Genomic DNA, 22,305 nt, shown 5'->3' with positions numbered 1-22,305 from the left:
ACACCTTGAGGGAACTTCAAATTTGGCACAAACATTCACCTGAACTCAAAGTAAGAAATTAGCGGTTACACTACCACAGAGGAGTTGATGTAAACTTATAAACTAGTTTTTTTTGTACGTTATCAGCCCTGAACAGCTCTGCTTAAGCTCTTTTGGCTCCCTTAACAGAACTTTTGTCAAAGTATGATTGATAAAACTGATCATATTCTGCACCTTGTTGTGACACTGAGGAGATATTGATATATGCCAATTTCAAACCTCACCCTAGTATTTCTTCAAACTTCTTGAATAGAAAGTTAAAAGAAAGTTTCAGCATGTCCTTCCCACTCAGCTTAGGAGATCTGAGTGTTTCCTAACAATGTAGGCAGCAGTGGTGGAATGTAACTATTCACACAAGTTTGGTACAATTTTTTAAGTATGATTTCGATGTCCTTGTACTTCACTTGAGTATTTTCTTTCCATGTTATTTTATACTTATACTCCACTTAAATTCAGAGGAAAATATTGTACTTTTTCCTCTCTACATTTATTTGTTAACTTTAGTTACTAGTTCACAAATTAATATTTTGCAAACAAAACATTTGAAGAGTTTATATAATAATTGATAACTATTCTGATTGTAGTTTAAGTAAAAAGAAACCCAAACATTTCATGACTCCAGCTTCTCACGTGAGGCTGTGCTTCCTTCCCTTTTATTTAATTTTGCTTTTTATTATGGTTGGAACTATTGGTTGGACAAATCAAGCATTATGAAGGTGTCACTTTACTTAAGGTAACTGATTCCCACAATTTTTACCAACCAATCAATCAAGAAAACAATCATCAGCTGAGGCCTTGTGTAAATAATTTAAAATGTGCTTTACCTTATCCTACTACAACAACAAAATTCAATTTACACATTAATGCATCAGAAATGATAATCCAGGGATATGATTTAGCAAAACAGTCACAGGGGCAGTTTTTCTGCATAGAGTTTACTTTTATACTTTAATAGCATTTTCTTTTATTATTAGTGACATTTTCAATGCAAGATATTTGCTGGTAATGAATTACTTACAGTGTGGTATTAGTACTTTCACTCAAGTAATGGCTATTTCTTCCACTACTGTAATCCACTGATTACTGAGTGTGTTTGGAATGCTAGATGTATCTGGTTACCAAATGGCTCCGTGTGTTATGTCGTTATCTCAAGGCGGGTCTCACAAGTGCATGGACTCCACTCCTCCAGCCGCACTGTCCCCACACAGAGGTCACACTCAGCGGTTGCTACGCTGCGGTGTTAGCGTTGCTGTTGCCGGGGAGGCAGAGGTGGAGGCGGAGTGCAGCCTGTTGGGACGGACTGTGGCAGACAGAGGACGCAGCTGTCACATGCTGGTTGAGCGGTGCCTCAAAGCTGACCTGTGCGACGAGGAATTAAGTAGATGAACATATTTCGTAAAATGGGATCTGATTTTTCCTGAAAAAAAACAGTTTGTGTTAAAAGTAACAAGCTATTAAAGTTGAGGTTCGCGCAAACACACCGTTTGGACTGGAAGACGTTCGGTCGCGTAAGTAACGTTACCAGTTGCCGGGGAGACGGTAGTTAAGCGGAGAAAGCAACGACGGCCCACTGTAAAATAAGTACAGCCAATCATTTTTAAATCGTCGCAGGAGAGTAAATTCAACAGGGCAATTAAATTCCTTGGAACCGAAGAAGACATCGTAAGAAGGCGAGGATCAAAGCAGCATGGTGAGTTTTGGGCCTCGACGCTGGCACGCTAGCTAACATGCGACAACCTGTTTGCGTCCTTTCTCCGATTTGACTCGTGCTGGTTGAAGCCCGACTAAAGTGCTCTACTCTGTAGCAGTAACTTTACACTGCAGCCAGTGTTAGTTAGCGTCCATGCCCCGAACTACGACTTTTATTTATTTACATGACCAGTTAATCACGTGTTACTGTCAACCTGTCAAACAAATTGGCTAAGGATAGCAGTGTAAACTAAGGCCGGTTCTCACTGATCTGCTAGTAAACTTAAGCTAGTTAGCTAAAAGCGAGTATTTATGGTGTCGCTAGTTACCATATGGTAGACGGCTAGACAACCATCAAACAAACATACCCTTCTAACACGTGTTTAAGAACATGTTGAATTGGGGAAAATTCTGACATCTCGCTCCTTAACAAGTTGCATTAAATGCATAAAATAATTCTCTTTGCTTTGCATGTGTAGCAACTACTACACGTGATTAGTGTTAAATGTTAGCTGTTACACAATCCAGCTAAATAGCCATCAAAGGGTTCTGTGATAAAGGTCATGGCACTGCGCCGCGCAGACGTTAACTTTGAAAGAACATGAGTGCGGGGGTGATTTCATAATTATTTAACCACAAATGTGGTGTGTCTAGAACCAGCTCAATTCATTCACATCCATAGAGAAATGATAGCGTTTCAAATAGCGTCGCATGTTTTAAGTTGCATGGGCACGTCGGCGCCATGTGCTCTTTCTTCCTGACCCTCACGTAACGCTGCTTTGCTTCATTTTAAGCCCTGGGCCGCTGGATTGAAACCAGATTTGGATCGCGGACAGGTTGGACAGAATGCTTTAGAGGCTTGGAGCCATTTTCTAGTTTTGCATTAGTGACAGAAGCACACTCGAGACACCGCAATGGATGACAAGTCAAAATGTATTGTTCAAGTCGTGCTGAAACGCACAGGCAAACCTGCGCCATGTATGGTTACATGTGATCGTTTGAGAGGCGGGGTATGAGTGATAAGGAAGCCAATGAAAACTCATTGAGTTGATGCGTGTGTGTTAGAGAGAGGGAGAAAGAGAAAAGGCGAGGCAAGGCATTGCAACCGTTTTGGGGAGGGGGGGTTGATACTGTTATTTTGTGATTATAATACTATGTAGTAGCATGTTTGCAACATGTAAAAACTGCTTTCATAACTTATTCATTACTTTGTAATTTTATCCTGAGTTCCTTTCTGGTTTAACAAAGCAAGTAAATGTTTATTATCTAGATTAGCAAATGTTAAGGGCAAACTAAGGCATTCTATTATTATTATCATTGTTTCAATTGCCTTTTTCAAATTTATGAGTCACTGATGCTAATCAAGTTATCTTGTTTGAAGACTGGACTTCTACACTTCCAGTCTTTTGTCTTTGATCATTTGTAGTGTGCAGAAGCTTCTGCTAAATTGCTCTGATTGCCTTATAGTATTTGACACGCTACAACACTTGGTTATTTCAAACAACACAACTCTGTACACATGATAATCCATATCTTAAAGCATTATCATGTTTAATCCATATTCTTATCCCTCATTCCAGTAGACTGTCTACTTGGCTCATGGAAATGGTTGAAACTGGAATACAGTGATTTGTGAATTGAAACAAATGTGGGCTACGGGCATAAAGGGGGGGGTGGCTTTCCCTTCTTCCAACCCCCCTACTTCCAGCCCCCCTGGTCAAATGACATCCATCTTTGAATATGGCCTTCATTTTGATTTCAACTACACATCTGTGAAGTTTTGTGAGTGCATCTTTTATGGTTGTGACACTATTGAGGTAACAAAATGTGTCCACAGACAGAAATCTACAAAACGACTCTGTTTTAGTTCCTGCTAAACACGGGTACAATGGCTACAGTGGGTGTCTTCAGGGACACATTTTGTGACACACACACAAACTCAAAGGGTGAAAACAATACCTGCCATATTGTCGCAGCTGGTAATGATCAATACACTACCTCCTGTTCTAACTACACTATTGTTTCCTGTAATATATAGTGTCAGGTGTGAACCTGAAGCTATTTTATATAACTCACAGTATATTCTTGTAATCATGCAGGTTACTACAAAGGGAGCAGGTCTGAATCCCAATGCTAAAGTGTGGCAGGAGGTCCCTGTCCACCAGAATGACAACCCAGAAGGGACAGAGGATTCTCCTTGGCTGCAGACCTACCCTCCTCCCACTGAGATGACCAACGGTATGAGTTTATTTAGTTATGTCTTCAGAGAATATTTTCTAACTTAGTTTATCTCCATCTTCTCCTCACATAAATTTGTCATTAGTATAACCCAAACCCCTGTCTCTCCTGCACTAGTACAGCACCAAAGTGTGGTAATAGACCGTGTGTGACACATATAAACATGGAAAGTGTTTCTTAAACCTTACCACCATAATTACAGATAGACATGGCATATGGGAGTATTGTATGTCCTCAGGGTTACACAGTAAATACAAAGCATGACAACGCTTCTTTAGATTGTTACGTGTCATTGTCTAAACATGACAGTTATTTCACAACCATTTTGTTACTGCTTGCCTTCTCTATCTTAGGTTACTCAGACGTTCCGTCTGCAGGGTGTAAAGGACAGAACACTGAATATCCTGACAGTGCTGCTGACTATGCCCCTGTACCCACAGAGGGCATTGTGAATGGCATCAACCACCCTGACTTGGGGTATCTTGTCTTTGACCCACAAAGCAAATCAGCCACAGATGATGATGTTTCTAAGGATCAACCAATGTCGGAGGAGAGCCTAAGAGAATCTTTGAAGAAACAGCTTGAGTTCTGCTTCTCTAGGTGAAAAAATTGTTTTTATTTATCCCACAAAATGTAATTCTTTCCACTGTTAATTCCTGGTCTTACAAGTTTCATTTAGACTTGGAATGCAAACAAAAAATTGTCTAAACCATGGATTCTTAAACTTTTCTGCCTTGGCTATAGCTATTTGTATTTTGAACATTATCTTACAATAAGATACTAATGTTTGTGTCAAATTGGCAGAATTTTTAATTAATGCACCAAATGAATCAGTACATCCCCACACTAATTGCATTGATTATTACCTTGTATGGTGGGAGGCCAATGAATTTAAATGGAATAGCCTGAAGCAATTCATGAATGATGTATAGAAAGGTTGATGCTTGATCTTGTTTTCCATCAGAGTTCTAATGTTATGAAATGGGGGTCTTCAAAATAATTAATTTGTGGCAGTACTGGTAGTACAAGCACAAAGCAAAGACATTTTGAGTTATTCTTTTTCTAGACTTACGTTTTGGGTGTTTTCAGGGAGAACCTCTCCAAGGACCTGTACCTGATATCCCAGATGGACAGTGATCAGTTTGTTCCGATCTGGACCATTGCTTGCATGGAGGACATCAAAGCCCTCACCACTGACATGGACCTCATTCTGGATGTACTGCGAGGTACTTTTGCCGCTGTTTTTCCTGTATTTGAGATAAATGTTAAATTTATTAACTTACTACTTAACATTTTTTATTAAATACATGGAATGGGGTTTGTGTGAACAATGCATGTCTTAAGTATTGGCTCTCCCGCAGTTGTTAATTATGGAGTTATGGAGCTGTCGCAGCTGATATATATGACCACCTTCACCAACAGCATAAAAAACTGAAAGCATCATTTTGCAATTATTTAAAACCAAAAAAGCTGAGCATATGCTATATGAGTCTATTGTTTAACCTAGTAAACTGATCAACAGAAAGCATTTGTAGAATTTCCACTCACACTCAGTATTTTATAGTTATTAAGAAACTCCAGACATAAGAGGCATATTCCCCAACAGCACACTAGTTCTATGAGGGGCTCTAAAGTTACTTCAAGATGGTGAAAACACTAATATTTATGGTTGTGTCTTTGTTGTAGCCTCTCCCATGGTGCAAGTTGATGAAACTGGAGAGAAGGTCCGGCCAAATCACAGTCGCTGTATCATTATTCTGAGAGAGGTGCCAGAGACTACACCAGTTGAGGTACAGTAAATCCTACAAATGAGATGCTGCCACATGATTGTGTTTGCTTACTCTATGATCAGAAAGGCAGAACTGCATAAAATGTGCTTTGCATGTCTTTTTCAGGAGGTGGAGGCTCTTTTTAAGAGTGAAAACTGTCCAAAAGTGTTATGTGCTGAGTTTGCACACAACAGCAACTGGTACATAACATTTCAGTCAGATATGGATGCACAACAGGTACGTCTCATGATTAGTAACTACACCGTTTATCTTGGTATTCATTAGTTGTGACTGTTGCTCTGTTTCCATTATTCTTTTAAACCAAATGTGATTTAAAATGTTTTTTTTCACTTTGTTAAATGTAGTCTTTTAAGAGTAGATGCAATTGAAAAATTCTGTGATTTATTATTGAAGCTTCATCTTATGTTCAAATGTCATGTTTACATTTATAAAGCACTGAACATTAAACAGGTGTTCTGGGAGTGAGGGAAGGAAAGTTTTTACTCACTAGATTTAAAAGTGAACAATGCAGATTTTACGTTGTTGTGAATGTTTGGGTCATTTCTTTTTGTCCTCAGGCTTACAGATACTTAAGAGAAGAAGTGAAGATGTTCCAGGGAAAACCAATCATGGTGAGTTCTGTCGATGAAATGCATTATGTAATTGACTTAATTCAGTATATGAAGTTTTTATATCAAGCTCGATTACTGCTTATTAATGTTTTTAATTTAGACACTAGTATGGAGGCCATGTGTTACACAAGACTAGTTGTGTTGTCAGCTGTTACGTCACCATTCTCTAGGCTAGCCTGTTTGGCTAAGCCGTGGCCTGAGGGGTGACCTTGGGATTTGTGTGTACTGGGACGTAATAAGCAAGGAGGAAATCCGGTGGTCTCTGCTCCTTGTTTTTCAGAACTGTTGTACTCCCATATCTCCAGACAGTTTGATTGCCCCTCTTATCACAACATGACATTTACCTTTTTTATTTCAGGTATCTAATGTATCCTTTTTCAGCTGGATTTTGATTTGACCTTGTGTGCCCTATATTTTTTTTCCCTGATAAAACAAATGAGGCCATGACATATTAACGGTCCTGTCTAAACCCCAGTGATGATCAGTATCGCGCTTGGAAGGACCCATATGCACTGCGACTGGCTGGGAGGAACTTCTTCATCTGTAGCTCTCTATAAATCTACTGTATCTCTGCTGCTGCTTCTACTATTTGTCTCCACTCTCCCTCATCCTCCTTCACTTTCCCTTTCCCCCCCATCTCCCTCTCCCTACCCCCTTTCCCCTAGGCAGAGCAGTGTTTTATGGCCTAATGACCGTGAGATTATGAGATCTGAGGGGACTAATGGACAGTATACAGAGCTACAGTGTACATTGTCACAGGTGCAGTGGAGGCATCACATCTTTAACCATAACAAACATACCTAACTCACTCCTGTGCTTCCTCTTCCCTCCCTCACAGGCCCGCATTAAGGCCATTAACACATTCTTTGGTAAGAATGGCTTCCGCAGTGTGGACTCAAGTGTGTACAGTCAGCATGCCCAACCACAGGCCCAGTATGGCTCCCCTGTCTACATGCAACAGATGTACAGCCCTCAGCAGCAGTACCCAGTTTATCCTGTGGTGTCTCCCTCCTGGAACCCTTCAGTCATGCCTTACTTTGAAACACCACTGGTGAGTATCTGGAGTTACAATATTGCTTAGAATCATGTAAATACACAAGATTTATGATTTTTCCAGAGGCTAAACAGATTCAACACTGTCATAATTGAAATGTATTTAGGTCGTCATAACAGTAATTAATGTTAAAGTCTGCTAGCTCACGTCTGGACAGTTCTGTCCATATGAAGTTGTATTGTTTATAGTATTAGAGATTTTTTCTGGATAACATTGTGTTATTGGATGTCCTACTGCTGTTTTGATATCTAGGCACCATTCCCTAATGGTGGCTTCATGAATGGATACAGCAGCGCTGGGAACTACAAAGCAAACTCAAGCTCCAACACCCATCGACCCATGAGCAGGAACCGGTAAGTGCAAGTCATGTTGACATAACTTGCGTAACTTTTTCTTTGATCAAATGTATATAGCATTTGAAGCAAATGTTCAGTCTATGAAGATATTCATTTGCCTCCTTCTCTCACAGCATATACCTTTATCACAGAAAGACATGTACTTATATGACAGGCTGTGATTTCTCACTTAAACCACAAATGCTCTTGCCATTATATTTAGCACATAAACAGCTGGTGAAGTTAAAGGCTTCTAAAAATTGATGTCATTATTACCTTTTGAGGTGTTCAAATTGTACTTTAAATGTCAGCATTTGTTTAAATTTGGGCCACATGTTTGAAAGAAATATGTCTGCAAATTATTTTCCATCCAAAAAAGGAAATTCTTTAAAGAAAATATACACAGAGTTGATGCATTACATTTAGGAACAAAATGTATACAGTCACAGGTTACAACAGCCGAGTTCAGCTTGGCAACAGCCAGGGCCAGAGGCATTATGTTTTCAGGTTGTCCGTCTGTCCACCCCATTATCGAACATAATGAGGGAATTTCTTCCTGGCACAAACATTCACTTGGACTCAACCGCGAGGCCGTAATTCTATTATAAGCAGAAAAAACGACATTCTGATCAAACTACTGCAAGCTTTAACTATGGTTTCCGCTGGTGTATAACAGCCTGTCCAGCAGCTTTGCCTAGCAACTTTTTGGGAGAAACCCCTGTTTAGCACCCCCCATCTTAATGTGTACACCCTCCCTTATTGTTTGAGTAATTGAAACTTGCACAATCCTAAAATATCAAAATGTGCTCTTTTATGGTAGAGTTGACCTTTAAGAACTGTGTGTCCTTTGTGTATGTTCAGAAACCACGTGAAGGGTCACCACAGGCCAGCTGACGTGCCCCCTCATTCTCCTTCTTCTTTGGCTCTGGGGGCCCTGATGGATGGCCTGTGTGGTCCTTTGACTCCACACCACCTCCAGATATCAGGGACACCAAGTGGGACCACTTCAGAGCCAGTCTCTTTGCCCTCCAGTCTTAAAGAAGCTTCTCTACAGGCCACTATATCCAGTGGAGATCTGAGTGGGGGTGGACGGGGCAGGTGAGTTAATAATATCCTGCTTATTAACACTATAGAAATGAAGTTTTAGAACCAAGACGTCACCGGCTTATGCATATTGAAGCAAGTTTGTGCTCACTATGAATATTTTTGTGTTTTTTCTTTCCTGTCACATTTTTTTCACCTATATTGTGTAGACTTTACACAGTTAGTGAAAATGGCTAAAGAATCAAACTGATGTTAGTGGCTTTCAGAGTCGGTTCACTTGCTTTCTTTGTGGTGGTGTTTTTACATGTAAATGTAACTTATTTATAAATGTAATGAAAATGATCTGTCTTTATTGTAGGAGAGGTGGCCACAGAGGCATGAGGAGGAAAAGAGAAGATGAACATACCATGGTTAGCATATTTCCTTTTGTTTCCTTAAATTAAATGTGGTTCCCCACAAAACAATGTGTTTTACATTTTGTGTATATGTTATTGTAGACCTGAAGTCCTGAGGGTACCTCCTTATCAAAAAAGTTGTCTGTTAATTAAATGTTATGTGGCAGGCTCCAAGTTGCGTTCAGGATCTTTTCTTATCTTAAGCTTGACTTTTACTGAACTAAAAATAAAAATTTGCAGCGTCCTATCCCTTTGATGGAGGCCAAGGTATCACCTCCACCGAAGTTTGACCTGGCAGCTTCCAATTTTCCTCCTTTACCGGGATCTGTGGTCAGTACGCGGGGAGAAACCACGCCAGAGATGCGCCTCTCTGATGTTGTACGTGGCCTAAAGGTGACCAACAAGGTAAGTCTTGCCCTCTTTAAAATGTTCTACTCTTGAGATTCTTGAAAGCAGCATTTAAGTTACAGTTGTATACATGCACATTATATTTTGAATTTTCAATTATTTCAGTCTGTGAGCCAAGAAGTTACTGAGACCCGAAACACAACCATCTCAGAAGATCCTGTGAGCGTACCAGATTCTGTGGCCCTTGCTGCTAAACCTACTCCTGTGACACCACAAACGGTGGCACCCACCTCAAGGTACAGTTTAAGAACTAATAAAATGTCTGTGAATCACAAGGACATACACGTGAAAAATTACATCTTTTACTTTGTCTATTCAGTGTTTCTCCTTCAGTAAAAGAAGAGGATAAAGCTGAACATACCATTCCAGAAGAAACAAGGTCCTCGTCAACACAGGCTGTTTCTGCAGCAGCACCAGAACATGCCCCCTCCACCTGCAGCCAGTCTGTCTCCACAGAAGCACCTTCTCCATCTCCCCCAACTCCAACATCAGATCTAGTAAGGCCTGCTTTCCTCATCCTGAATACTGCATTAGCTCTCTGCAGCATAAGCTTAATGAAGTCATTTTAAGCCCACCATAGTCTGCGCTTTTATGTGTTGTCACCGGTTATATGGAACCACATTAGTATCAAAATAATACTTTTATGAAATTGAAAGAATATCAAATCTAAGTATCATATATACATTTCCTGTGGGTTTAACCAGTGACTGAAAAGTTTGTAGCTTGTTGCTATTTGGATAATGTATAATGAGAGCTGTAGTTAGCTTGGATTCACAAAAGTTTAAATGGATTCTAGTTGTGTCTTAGAGGCAAACAGGGCCAACATATAGAAACTTCTCTGCTAATTTCCTGCTAAATTACCAATGAAGTTTAATCCACTTATTTGCCATTGATCTTTGTGGTCAGTCTGTTAATGGTGGAGTATTTACAGGGTATTTCGATATTTTGGATCGTTTGGGTTTTCAAGTGGGCATCACATTTGTGTTTGTCCAACTTGTCCTTCTTGAACGTTTATTTTATGATTTTATTTATTTTATTTTATTTATTATTTATTTGGTGATTTTGTTTTAAATTTCTCATCCATTTTTCTCTTACCAGGGGCCAAGAAAGCTCAGCTATGCAGAGGTGTGCCAGAAGATGGCCAAGGACCCGCCACCAGCACAGCCGCCCTCTCCCTCCCCTCCTGCCCCCTCAGCTAGCCAGCCCCTGCAAGAGCTCAAGGTCAACAGGGTTGAAGAACCTTTGCCTAACTCCAGGCGCACAACAGACAAATCGGAGAAAGCTGGAGACAGCAGGCCACCTCGTCAACCATTACGCTCCTTCAGAGGGGCGAATGGCCAAGCCAGAGTTGGAGGTGCAGGGCTAAAGATTCGGGAGCATCAGAGAGGCCTGAATGCTGGCAAACAGTTTTCTCCACAGCGGGGCGCCAGACGCAGTGGCAAGGAACAGAACATTCCCCCAAGGTCACCAAAGTAACTAAAGAAAAATCTTTTAAACATTAACTAAAACAGAAATAAAACAAATATATATGTAAATATATAATATATGTAAATAGAGAGATGAATATATTTCATTTGACAGACTGTCAAAGAATCTCTAAGCATTGTTGGAGACCTGAAATTATTTGAAGACTCTTAAGTAGATATTCCTTTTAGGGAAATGCATATAGTCTACTGACAGAAATGCAGATTCTTGGGGTGATAAAACATACTTAAAGTAATATCACCATAAACAGGCTAAACCTTGTGCGTGTGTGTGTTTGAGAGCAAGAACGAGTGATATAGTATCCTTTAAAATATATGGTGTTCTAACATTTAGTACGCTTTGTCTAAATGCAAAATGACAATAAGGCATATCTGATTTCTGTCTGAGTGGTTATTGTTTGCATGTGATTCCTCTTAAGCTTTTCATCAAATTTGCTTTGAATATACAGTATAATTATTTATGAAATGGAGGATGTTGCGTCCACGACAGAATAATAGAAACAGTGGGGTGTGTGATTCACTACAGAGGGTTTAAATTTTGATGAGTAGCAGTGTTTGAAGAAATTCTCATGATTGTGAAATCTTGCTCTATAAATAATCCTGGTGAAATACTAAATTACATTGATTCAAAACATTGCGTCATGTAATGATTATAGGCCTTGAATGTTTTGTGCAGTAGTTGTCAGTGATACAGATATTAGATCACTACTGCTAACATTTGAAATAAGCACTATAGTATATCTTGAGAAGATTTGCCTATGTCATTTTTGCATGATTGAATCAGTGAGTTAGCTCTTGTGTAAATCCGTGTATGAGTTTCTTAGGATTATTCCATGTAAGCAGGAGCAGTAAGACGGTCTCCATGTTTTATCAGATGGCAACTTTGGTTTCAGTCCTTGCTTTTCTCAAACACTCTTAACTGGGACCAGTTAAAAATTGATGCAGTAAACTAGTTCACCATGATAACCTATGGTGCACAGCTTACCTGTTCCAGACCTGCTAATCATGGTAACATAATGAATGGATAGTTCTGTATTTTGCAGTTTCGGTTAAATTTTTAGATGATAGATGTTCAAGAGTCATCTGTGACTAACATCTGCATGTGAACTGTCAAAACATAATGGTCTGTTGGACCCTTTTTTTTTTTTTTTTCCAATAGAAATTTGTCACCTTGATTTGAAGTAGCTTTTTGATGGTTGATGCTGTGGCCAGTGTCTCCTCTTGATTTGGTTACATTGCCTGCATCATCTGTTTTGATGGCTTCAGATGAATGTAGTCTGTTGATGTATAACCACATTTGAGCTTCATTTTGTAAATGTCTATGTATTAGCTTTCTTGAGTGTGTTTGTGTGTGTGTGTGTGTGTGTGTGTTTGTGTGTATACAGGGTTATTTTTGATCTGCCTTGTTAATGTATTTGTTTTCCTGCTGTAGAAGAAGTTTCATTTTCTATCTAATTTTAATGTTTTTCTTTTCATGTTATCCTGTATCTTTATAACATTTGGAAATTGTTGTGTAGACTTATCTGAGAAAATATGCTTGGTTATTGACAGCTGAGTTGAATTGCTGAGCTATACAGTCAGGGCTCATGGGTCAACAATGAGCAGAACATACTTGCAGTGGTGTGAATGGAAATGCATTATGCTTTGATCTCAAGGCTTTCGATCATTACAGAAGTAACAAATGGAAAGATGTTGCACAGAAATGCTGAACTTATACTATATGTGTTTTCATTCCATCTGAATAGTCTGTGGTGTTGCAAATGGAAAAGAACAAAAGATGATTGACAGTTAAGTATTAAAGATTTTCAGGTATAGGGGAATAAAAAAATTTGCCTTAGATAAGTGATTAGAGTCGTCTGCTTATAGAGAATTTACTGCAGTGTACAGTATGTTGTTTTTGTTCTTTTTTGTAATCAGTAGTTCAGCTGTCTCCTCCGTGTGTGTGAGTGTGTGACTGACAATGTAAACTTGGGTAGGAGAGAGAGAGAGAGAGATTGCTTCTGGTTCAGACTTCATGGAACTATTATCTCAAAGCAAACCTCCAGTGCCTTAACAGTGTTTCATTTCGATATAAAAAGTGCGAGAATTTTGAGCACATCAGTTACACTGATCAAGGCTGGTTTAGTTGGTTATCAAAATCCAACATGGTCAGTTTATGACACTTGGAGACACTAGATCCTGTCCAATGTAAATCTCAGTTTATTGTAGCTGCAGTTGGCAGGAGTGGAGCTAAATGTGTATGTGCATGCTTGTTTGTCCATTGCTAGGTGTGTATGATAAAGTTTCAATTATGTTAGCTTGTCAATGCAATGTCAGTCTTATATCAGAATCCTGCTTATAAATGTCACAATCAAACATGGTATTGCAATTTTCAGCCAAGTACACACTGGTTTATCAAGTGAATATTTTATTACTGAGCCTGATGTATGAAAATAAAGATTTATTTTTAAACATTCCTGTCTTATATTTCAGTCTTATGTTCAGCACACACTTCAGAGATGTGATCTGTAGATTTTCCTCTATATTCCTAGCATAACTGACACACATGGGCAGAGTTGTTGACAGATATTTATATGGAACCTGCCGCGACATTAAACGTCATCACGCCGAACATTAAAACTGATCTACCCACCATCAAGCCTTCTGTGGTTTATACTCGTGCTCTTGCAATGGAGGTTCATTGCTGTTACTTCTTCTTTCATGTTTTACGGCAGTTGGCAGCCACGATGTTGCATTAGTCCTACTTACACTACTGCCACCTAACGGTAACTTTCTAAGATCAAATGCCTTTGTAGAAGAGGCAAGCGTGCCAAATCCGTTAATCAAACTTAGACGAACTTGTGTACATTACATTATTGTACACAAGTTCATACACAAAGGTACAAACACACACATAGATGATAAAACAATAACAGAAAAGACAATGACAAGCAAAAAAATTAAAAAAAATCACAATTTACATGTTACAAAGCAATTGTTTGTGTTATATGCAGCATATCATTTTTCAACATCAGATAAAATTGTGCTGTATTTTTTTTAATTCATTAATAAAGTGCAGGAAATTTGGCTTGGTTCTTGACCATTTTGTCTTATGAATATGGAATTTTCCAAAAATAATAAAAAGTTGTATTATATACAACATGTTTTCAATCTTATCTTGACAAAAATACAGCACTTCATCAAACAACTATGTCAATATTCAATTTTAGTTTATTTTTTTAGAGGGTGGGCTACATCAATCTGGAACAACACTGAAAAATAGATGGGAAATACTCTCTTTTTCTAGACCACCAAAATCACACTTATAATCAATTTCCAGTTTGTATCTTTCACATGTTTAACTGAATAAATTCTATGCAATTTCTTGAAATACATACATTACATTTGTTATGAATACAGTACTTAACACGCATTTTCCATGCTTTCCCCACTGTATATCACCAAATAGGTAAGACCAAAAACAATGAGATGATGGGACAGTAACATAATTTCCTAAATCAAACTGCAAGTACGAAGCTTGATGGTGATGTTGAAGTCATGTGATTGTGGTGTAGTTAATTTATAGCCTAACGTTAGCTTTTTATCTGTGGCGATTGTATTTACGCTTCAAAAATAATAAAAGTGGTGTTAAATTGTGAAGATCATGTTGCTGAGCAAAATATGGAAGTATCATAAAGCGCGTTTTGTCACAGAGCTTATTTTCTGCAACAATCCAAAAGCCAATTGAAAAATGCCATGAGCTCTTTGTGATGATGCTAACTTCCGGATTGGCCTACAAAAATATATCATCCCTCCAGCATGTGGATCATCCATGAACTGGACTCTGCATAATACCTTTAAATACGTAGAATGTTTTTATTTCATTGTCCTTTCATGTGTTGCATCTTATTTTATTTTATTTTTATTTTGTATGTATTGCCCATATCCTCTGTACTATGTATCTTGAAGTTTTGATTGATTGTTTAATACTTTTAATAAGATGATATTAAAAATGTTTTGAATAATAAAATATTTGAGGAAAAAAAGGATCTGGACTCTACATCATGTTGTCGTTCCTGTTACGTAATACTCTGCCAACTTGCAGTTCTCGCGGTGTTTGACTTATGGAAGTGTCAGAGTGTCAACAACGGGCAGGCAGCAGCAGCACAGCGGCGCTGTCCGGAGCAGGGAGGGGGGAGTGTAGAGGCTGCATTAATGTCGGGTGAGTTAGTGCGCTTTTCGGATCACCTAACGCAAAGTTTGATGTTTCGCAAAATTATGTACAGTCAATATTCATTAAGCATGTGATTTATGATACAACCGTAGCTACGTTTACGAGCACAGCTTCTTTAGCATTAGCGAGCTAACGTTTAGCTGCTAACTTGGCGGACCTGTTAGTGTGAACCCACAAGGTAAGCTAACGAAGCTTCGATTAGCAGTTAGCATTAGCTTAGCTAGTTGTGTTGTGACTGGCAGATACACAAAAAAAATCGCTTTGCGAGACGTATCAGACCGTCCGTTATCCGTAATTAGTTTACAGTACGTTAGCCTCCACGTTCGTTATAATGACACTGCTGTCAGATTAAGGAAACAAAATGTTTTGGCGTGGCTAGCGATAAGGTTATGCTAGCTTGAGGCCCATCTCTCATAAAGTCCGGACTAGCCAAAGAATCGGCACTTTAGGTTAACCTATCCTTAAGTCCGTAACCTAAGCCACCTAGCTAGCCACATAGCCGATCGACCTCGACAGTGATCGCCAGCTAACGCCACTGACTTAATGACACTGGAGGGCAGATTGTGTGATAGCTTGCTCTGGCTCTGTGCTTCATCGTTGAACGCTAGTCCCCGATGATCCTCGACAGAGCCTAAAGCAAATGCTTCAAACAGGCCGAAGATTGTCGGCCTGTTTACCTCCTGATGAGTTGTCAGTACGATTTATGTGCTCATGTTTTTGGTGTCCAGTGAGCTCATGCATTTAATGGCGTAAACACAGATTGTAGTTCTCAACAGGTGCATGTCAGGTAGACCGATGCTGCAGGTTACTACATTAGCAAGACACAGTTACATGAAAGCAAGTGGTCAGCCACTTGCTTCTAGATTAACGTTGTCAATGCTCTAAAGCTGGTATAGATTAATCACGTAGTTTCACCATTCAAACATTCATCAGCAATCAACCAGTTTGATAATATATTGTAACTTGGGGTTGTCAGCTGTTTGATAGCCTCCATGCATTAATGAATGAGGTAGATAACAATTTGCTCCCTTTTTGCTCTCTTTTGCAGAACATTTATCTGAGATGGGGGACGATCGACCTTTTGTATGCACTGCCCCTGGATGTGGGCAGGTATGATTTCTCAATATATTATTTAGAATCAACTTAACGATTAAAGTAGTGTACAAATGGCAATGTAGAGGATAATGATCAGGCAAGTAAGACTGATGTTATATTGTCTGACCTCACTGTGGACCTTCTGCAGGTGCTATTATTCATCTCAAATCAGATTTGTCAGCGACACAGTACACACACTGGTGACACACTTTATATCCTTTATATTAATATGACACAACTATATTTTTATTATCTGCTGTGTTATTGTTTGCAGAGATTCACCAATGAAGACCACCTGTCAGTCCACAAACACAAGCATGAAATGACATTAAAATTTGGTCCCGCCAGAACAGACTCTGTTATCATTGCAGGTAATGACATTACCATTTTCAATTATGTTTGTTGTTGTCTGTACTGATATGCTATTCTGCTGTCTGTTATGGTCTGTTATTTCTGTCCACTAACTCTCTTGACTAACATAGTGTATGCTCTTTTTTTCCCTTTCTTTTTTGCAGACCAGACCCCCACACCCACACGTTTCCTGAAGAACTGTGAGGAGGTTGGGCTTTTTAATGAGCTGGCCAGTTCCTTTGAACAGGAGTTTTGCAAAGCACAGGAAGATGAGCACAGGACAAAACACCCGGTGAGATTAAGGATGAGTGTACATGTTGAATAATTGGCACTCTGTTTTTACTCAAGTTATAAAGAAAAAATTATATCATGGTTTTATTATTTTTTTAGACTATCTGAAAGTCTTTATTGATCTTCTGTTGTCTGCTCTCTGCCTCTAAGGCTGCACCTTCACAAACACCATCTGAAGTAAAAGATGAGGATGAGGGTCCTTTACAAGTGGATTCTTCCCCTCCCGGAAGTCCAGATTCATCCTCCAGCATGTCAGACAATAGCGGAGACTCAAGGGTGAGAGTCAAGGTATAAGGCATTGCCGCAAACTGCTTTTATGTGGCCGGCACACTGGTTTACTGAATGACCTGAAATTCATATCATCGTATGCACAAGAAAAAAATCAGTCGTAGAGATTAATCAAAATATCTGATCCTGAAGACAAAATAAATTTGCCATTGGAGTGTCAATTGAAAATAAATGTTATTGTTTGGTGTGTCAACAGGAGATTCTCACAAAACCCACCTCTGCCCCCACTCCAACCATTGTGCGTCCAGGTTCTCTTCCACTTCACCTGAGTAATGACTCACTACACCCAACTCTACCATCTCCAACATCTGTCATCACGCAAGCTCCACCCTCCAACAGACAGCTAGGGTAAAATGCAGTGTGTTCCTGTTGTTATTTGCATTTCTATATGTTCGTTGGCCTGGGGCGGTATTTGCAAAATGCCTTAAAACTGAAGTAATGTCATGGAAAGTGTACCAAAGGGCAGCATCCACACCTACCTCTGAAGGCTCAAATCCAGTCCCTCTCGAAATTATACTTTGCTCACATATTTCATGTCCCCTCAGAAATTTTTCACATTACAGAAGCTGAGGATGGTCTAACTACCATGTCGCTGGGACGTGTGAGGCTAGGCACATGTAGCACTTTGAGAGCCTCCTGTGTTCAGAAGAAAATATTTGTCTACCTGGTCCTCAGTCTGAATTTTGTCAATGGGTGCAGAATGGAGGAGCAACAGTTTACAAGTATCTGGTTTTATCAACAGCTCCCCAACAAGTTCTTATCCATTGGTGAGGCACTTCCCTAATGGGCAGACTGTACCTCTCCTCCCCAGTCCTGTGCAGATGACCTCAGTTATATCTGTAAGTAATTTTGAAAACTCAAAAATATAACAAATGATATTTGCACAATTTTTTTTGTACTTTACCATATCTCCTCTGTTCCTCTCTTTTTTTCTCTATTTGTTGGAATGTGCAGCTCGCGAGGACAGTGAACACAGTGCCTAACATCCCTGGGATACCAGGACCTCCACTTGGTGGCGCAAGCAGTGGTTCATCCTCCCCCTCTGGGTATAGTCTGCATTCTGAAACCAAGATGGTGAGATGATCAGTCTTTTGCGCATCTTAATGTCGGCTGCACGCTCTGAACAACAATGTGTATCACATGTAAAATTGCTTTTACACTTAAATTATGTTGTTATATTTCATGAAAACTTAACAGTTTTTTTGTGAGCTTAACATTAATTGACCTACATGGACGGCTGCCTGTGTGTTTTTGTAGCGACTGAAGGCAGCTCTAACTCATCAGGCTTCAGGAGCACAAGATGGGGCTGGTGGGGGGGCAGGATCCATTCCTGCTGTCCCACAGCGGCAGGAACAGAGCCACCAGCCCACTCAGAACTCTGATGCACCATCACCTGCTCAACCACAGGTAATACACATGCTGTATGAGCTTCAATACAATCATACCTAGGAACACACCTAAATGCCCACATTGTATGGGAAACCTTTTGAGATGAATGTTTACAATAACATGGGTCCCTATAGAAATGCTACAACCAAAATTTCTCTCAAATAATTAAAAGTAATTATTTGCACAGGTAAAACCAGCCCTTGTAAAGTTACATTTTATGATTCACTTGGGTTGTTTATGAGTCTTTGTTACAGATGTAGTTTCCACACAGAAGTTTTAATGGTATCAAGCAACAAATGTGCTAATGTGATGCATTTGGACTTTTGACATTACATTAATGTAATGTGTGCCTTATGCAATTGTTACATGTTCATCACATTTGTTCATAGTAGCCCATTTCACATGAATGACATATAGCACTACTGAACTAATTCCAAAATCTCTTGTGCCAAACTGTATAGTCAAGACTTTATTGATGTTTACTACATACTAAATCACATACTTAATTGTCATGTTACATGTTTATGCCTTTTAAGAAAATCTTCCTCCTTGTGATAAGACATTTCTGTAATTCAACAACCCATCCCACACTCAGGACAGGAACATAACATAGATGTGATCACTTTCGCCCCCCCCCCCCTCTTCATTCCACAGGTGTCGCCTGCCCAGCCAACAGGGGGCCGGCGGCGGCGAGCTTCAGAGATGGATCCTGACGAGAGGAGGCAGCGCTTTCTCGAGAGAAACCGAGCGGCTGCCTCCCGCTGCAGGCAGAAACGAAAGCTGTGGGTTAACTCTTTGGAGAAGAAGGCAGAGGATCTTGCCAACATGAATGTCTCCCTAACGGTGAGTCTTCAGTGTTTCCAGGGTGTACACCAAATATTTAAACATGCTCACAGATTAGACAAGAAGGGACATGTTGGGAATGATTTGTGTGTCGTATGTGTTGTGTTGCAATCAGAATGAAGTAACCCTACTAAGGAATGAGGTGGCACAGCTGAAGCAGCTCCTTTTGGCCCACAAAGACTGCCCAGTCACTGTTATGCAGAAGAAGGCAGCTTTCTTAGGTAACCATTTAAGGTCACAAACTGGCCAACGAGCTTCCACCACGTTATCACTTATTTTTTCAGGATCCATCTATCATCACATCCATCTAATGTGTTCTTTTTACTCGCTCACCTCTCTAAGGGTGAATGTTTCTCTCTGTCTATAGCTGCAGGAGGAGAGGAAACCTCCAGGGATACTTCTACTGAACCCATCAGCTCCCCGGCAGCAGTTATCCAACACGGGCCGTCACCGCCTGCCTCGGCCCCCAGCCCAGGGGCCACCATCAACGGGCTGAGCGTCCGCGCTGCAGAGGCTGTTGCTATGTCGGTCCTGGCCGGCATGGGATCGGGCCAGCCGGGAGGGGTTGTCATGGCGACGCAGTCACAGTCAGCTCCAAGATGATGTGCTGACGCACGTAGCCAGAATGAACTCGAGTGGCATTTGGAGGCCGGACTGGTGCAAAATGTTTCAAAAGAGGGATCTGCCCTCCCCTCTCACCCCAGACTAAGATACTCTCCTCCCCTCACAGCCAATGATAATCACACAAAGACACGGCACAGTGCCTCCGTCAGCCCTCCACCCCCAGCAGGCTCCCTGTTCAGAGAAACTTTGTCTTTCTATGTATGTAAATATGAATAACACGTCGGACACTCACTCTGCAGGGTTTGGGGTAATTTCTTGTTCAGTTATGACAGTTGAAAAGGGTTTGAGATTGGGATGAAATGTATGAATGAAAAATCTCTACGTGAAAATCATCATTTTATTTTCGTTTCACTTAAAAATGCAGCTTCAGGCCAATTCTGTCCCACACGCTGGCTGTGATGAGGTTGGTTGCTTCCCAGGCTGACAATTTTACTGTAAGATGTCTTGTATTGTTCATGTAAGAAAAGATTTTTGTGCCTGATACTGGGCATTCACATGTTTTGCTGATGCAGTGAAAGTACAGTGAAAGTACAGTGAGAGAGTGGCGGGCTGATTGCAGTAAAAGGCAGCCTGGAAAATATTTCTATTGCTCTTTTTTTGTTTATTTTTCACCTTGTCTGTTAGTTTTCCGCCTGTTTCCCTTTTCAGTTAATTCTCCTTAAATACCACAATGGTTTAGTCAGCCAAGTGCATAACAAACCAAATTATAGATGTGTACACAGTTTACCCTGTGAATGTCTGCCTGATGTTTGTAGCATTAGTTTAAAACCCATTTGGAATGGGTGCCATTACATTAATCGTGTATGTATCAAACCCTACAGGCTGCATGGATTATTCGAGGATGAGGAATACCACTGTTTGTATGTGCTTCATCGTACTATCACTGGTTATTGATCTGCTTTACTTCTGTTTATTTACATCAAATTATTGATGCAAAAATTGTCCTTGTTATGTAAGAATTCCATCCTCAGTCCTTGAAATGGTTAGCTTTAGAAGGCCCTTAAATGATAATCAAACCTAATAGATTTTAAATCATTTATCCTGGCATTTCAGTTGAGGAAAGAGTAGTGCAATATATTTTTCTATTAAATATCAATGTTCTTGTATTTAGCTGACGCGTGTAGCCCAGCCACCAAGAGAGGTTTGGTCTATTTAAGTTGAAAGCTAAAGTTTCGAGGTGAGCAGAGAAAATGTGAAGATGAGTATTCTTGAATGAATGAGATTGGTGACAAGTGCACATCTGTAGGGAACTACAGATGTCCTAGACCTGGGTGCTTTCCAACATTTGAAAAGCCGTCTTTTATCATGAAGTAGACTTCATACTTGTGCAAGGTGCTTCTTTTGAATTCAAAGTTTTGAAATGCAGATTGTTTTATACCGCATTGTACTTCCAAGAGGATCATATTGCTTTTCCCCTTATCACTGTATTGTTTTTTTTTTATAACATGTCATTGTTTCAAGATGTTTATTTTTCTCTGTGGGCATGTTAGGCTTTTTTTTCCATCGTGTGATAATATGTTCCTGTATTTTGTTTAAGAACATAGATGTCTTTTATGCGTTTAACAGAGTTGAACCACATGAAAAATATGTCTTGAAGATATCTGTATGGGCGGTGTTTGTCAAATACTCAGGCCTCAGGATGGGAAAAATAACTTGTGTATAGTCTCAACTAATGAATAAGTTGTCTCGGGCAAATAATAAAATAAATTAATGAAAAAGAAACGGTCATCAGCATGTTTCCACCAAGCCCCGGTTTGTGCCTCTCTTGTGTTACCATTATATTTCAGTCACAGAGCTGAAAAATGAATACCCAGTGATCTTATTATGTATTTCAGAACTCCTTAACACAGCTACAATCTATATTTTTGTATTAACAATGGATCATGTGACTACTTGTATGTAGTAGGACTTGATCATAGTGTGAAACCCACAGAGTATTAACACCTGACTGCGGTTCCCCTCAGCTCTAATGACCTTTTAACTAGTTTTTCGTTTTTCTCTTGTATCATATATCTCATCTTTTCGGGCTGCAGCAGACAGATGTGCAAAAAAGCTCTAAAGACTTACTGTACACTTCCATACACGATAATAGACAAAGTTAAGAGACTGGCTGGTGAATATAGA

General features: G+C 39.8%; 2 protein-coding genes across 5 annotated transcripts; both read left to right on the top strand.

Annotated features, from left to right (window-relative positions):
- Positions 1-977: 977 nt before the first annotated feature.
- Positions 978-13,540, top strand: larp4ab (La ribonucleoprotein 4Ab). 2 transcript variants are annotated; one of them, XM_056394269.1, is made up of 15 exons: positions 978-1,729; positions 3,828-3,966; positions 4,320-4,566; positions 5,056-5,192; positions 5,653-5,756; positions 5,862-5,972; positions 6,314-6,367; positions 7,206-7,418; positions 7,674-7,774; positions 8,618-8,854; positions 9,159-9,210; positions 9,436-9,600; positions 9,709-9,839; positions 9,923-10,100; positions 10,702-13,540. In XM_056394269.1, the coding sequence occupies exons 1-15, from the start codon at positions 1,727-1,729 to the stop codon at positions 11,077-11,079; spliced, it is 2,250 nt and encodes a 749-aa protein (XP_056250244.1). In that variant the 5' UTR covers positions 978-1,726; the 3' UTR covers positions 11,080-13,540. The 2 variants fall into 2 exon arrangements, with proteins under 2 accessions (XP_056250244.1, XP_056250236.1); XM_056394261.1 differs by lacking the exon at positions 978-1,729 and having other exon boundaries at positions 3,822-3,966.
- A 1,644-nt stretch (positions 13,541-15,184) lies between these two features.
- On the top strand, positions 15,185-21,912 carry atf7b (activating transcription factor 7b). Of its 3 annotated transcripts, none has more exons than XM_056394281.1 (12): positions 15,185-15,288; positions 16,349-16,410; positions 16,670-16,766; positions 16,911-17,038; positions 17,188-17,325; positions 17,522-17,673; positions 18,068-18,164; positions 18,280-18,399; positions 18,583-18,732; positions 19,369-19,557; positions 19,673-19,778; positions 19,925-21,912. In XM_056394281.1, exons 1-12 carry the CDS (start codon positions 15,282-15,284, stop codon positions 20,158-20,160), a joined length of 1,482 nt encoding a protein of 493 aa, XP_056250256.1. In that variant the 5' UTR covers positions 15,185-15,281; the 3' UTR covers positions 20,161-21,912. The 3 variants fall into 3 exon arrangements, with proteins under 3 accessions (XP_056250256.1, XP_056250264.1, XP_056250272.1); XM_056394289.1 differs by having other exon boundaries at positions 15,186-15,288; positions 17,188-17,313; XM_056394297.1 differs by having other exon boundaries at positions 15,186-15,288; positions 19,900-20,067.
- The last annotated feature ends 393 nt before the right edge of the window (positions 21,913-22,305 follow it).

This window comes from Seriola aureovittata, chromosome 2 (assembly GCF_021018895.1).
Source record: "Seriola aureovittata isolate HTS-2021-v1 ecotype China chromosome 2, ASM2101889v1, whole genome shotgun sequence".
Lineage (NCBI taxonomy): Eukaryota > Metazoa > Chordata > Actinopteri > Carangiformes > Carangidae > Seriola > Seriola aureovittata.
The sequence above is the reverse complement of the archived record's forward strand: the minus strand, read 5'-3'. Positions and strand labels throughout refer to the sequence as shown.

Coding starts and splice junctions, on each gene's coding strand:
- larp4ab (XM_056394261.1), top strand. CDS start 3,822: ATGCAGGTTACTACAAAGGGAGCAGGTCTGAATCCCAATGCTAAAGTG. Junction 3,967..4,319: donor TCCCACTGAGATGACCAACG/GTATGAGTTTAT, acceptor TCTCTATCTTAG/GTTACTCAGACGTTCCGTCT. Junction 6,368..7,205: donor TCCAGGGAAAACCAATCATG/GTGAGTTCTGTC, acceptor CCTCCCTCACAG/GCCCGCATTAAGGCCATTAA.
- atf7b (XM_056394281.1), top strand. Junction 16,767..16,910: donor AGACTCTGTTATCATTGCAG/GTAATGACATTA, acceptor TCTTTTTTGCAG/ACCAGACCCCCACACCCACA. Junction 18,165..18,279: donor AGATGACCTCAGTTATATCT/GTAAGTAATTTT, acceptor TGGAATGTGCAG/CTCGCGAGGACAGTGAACAC.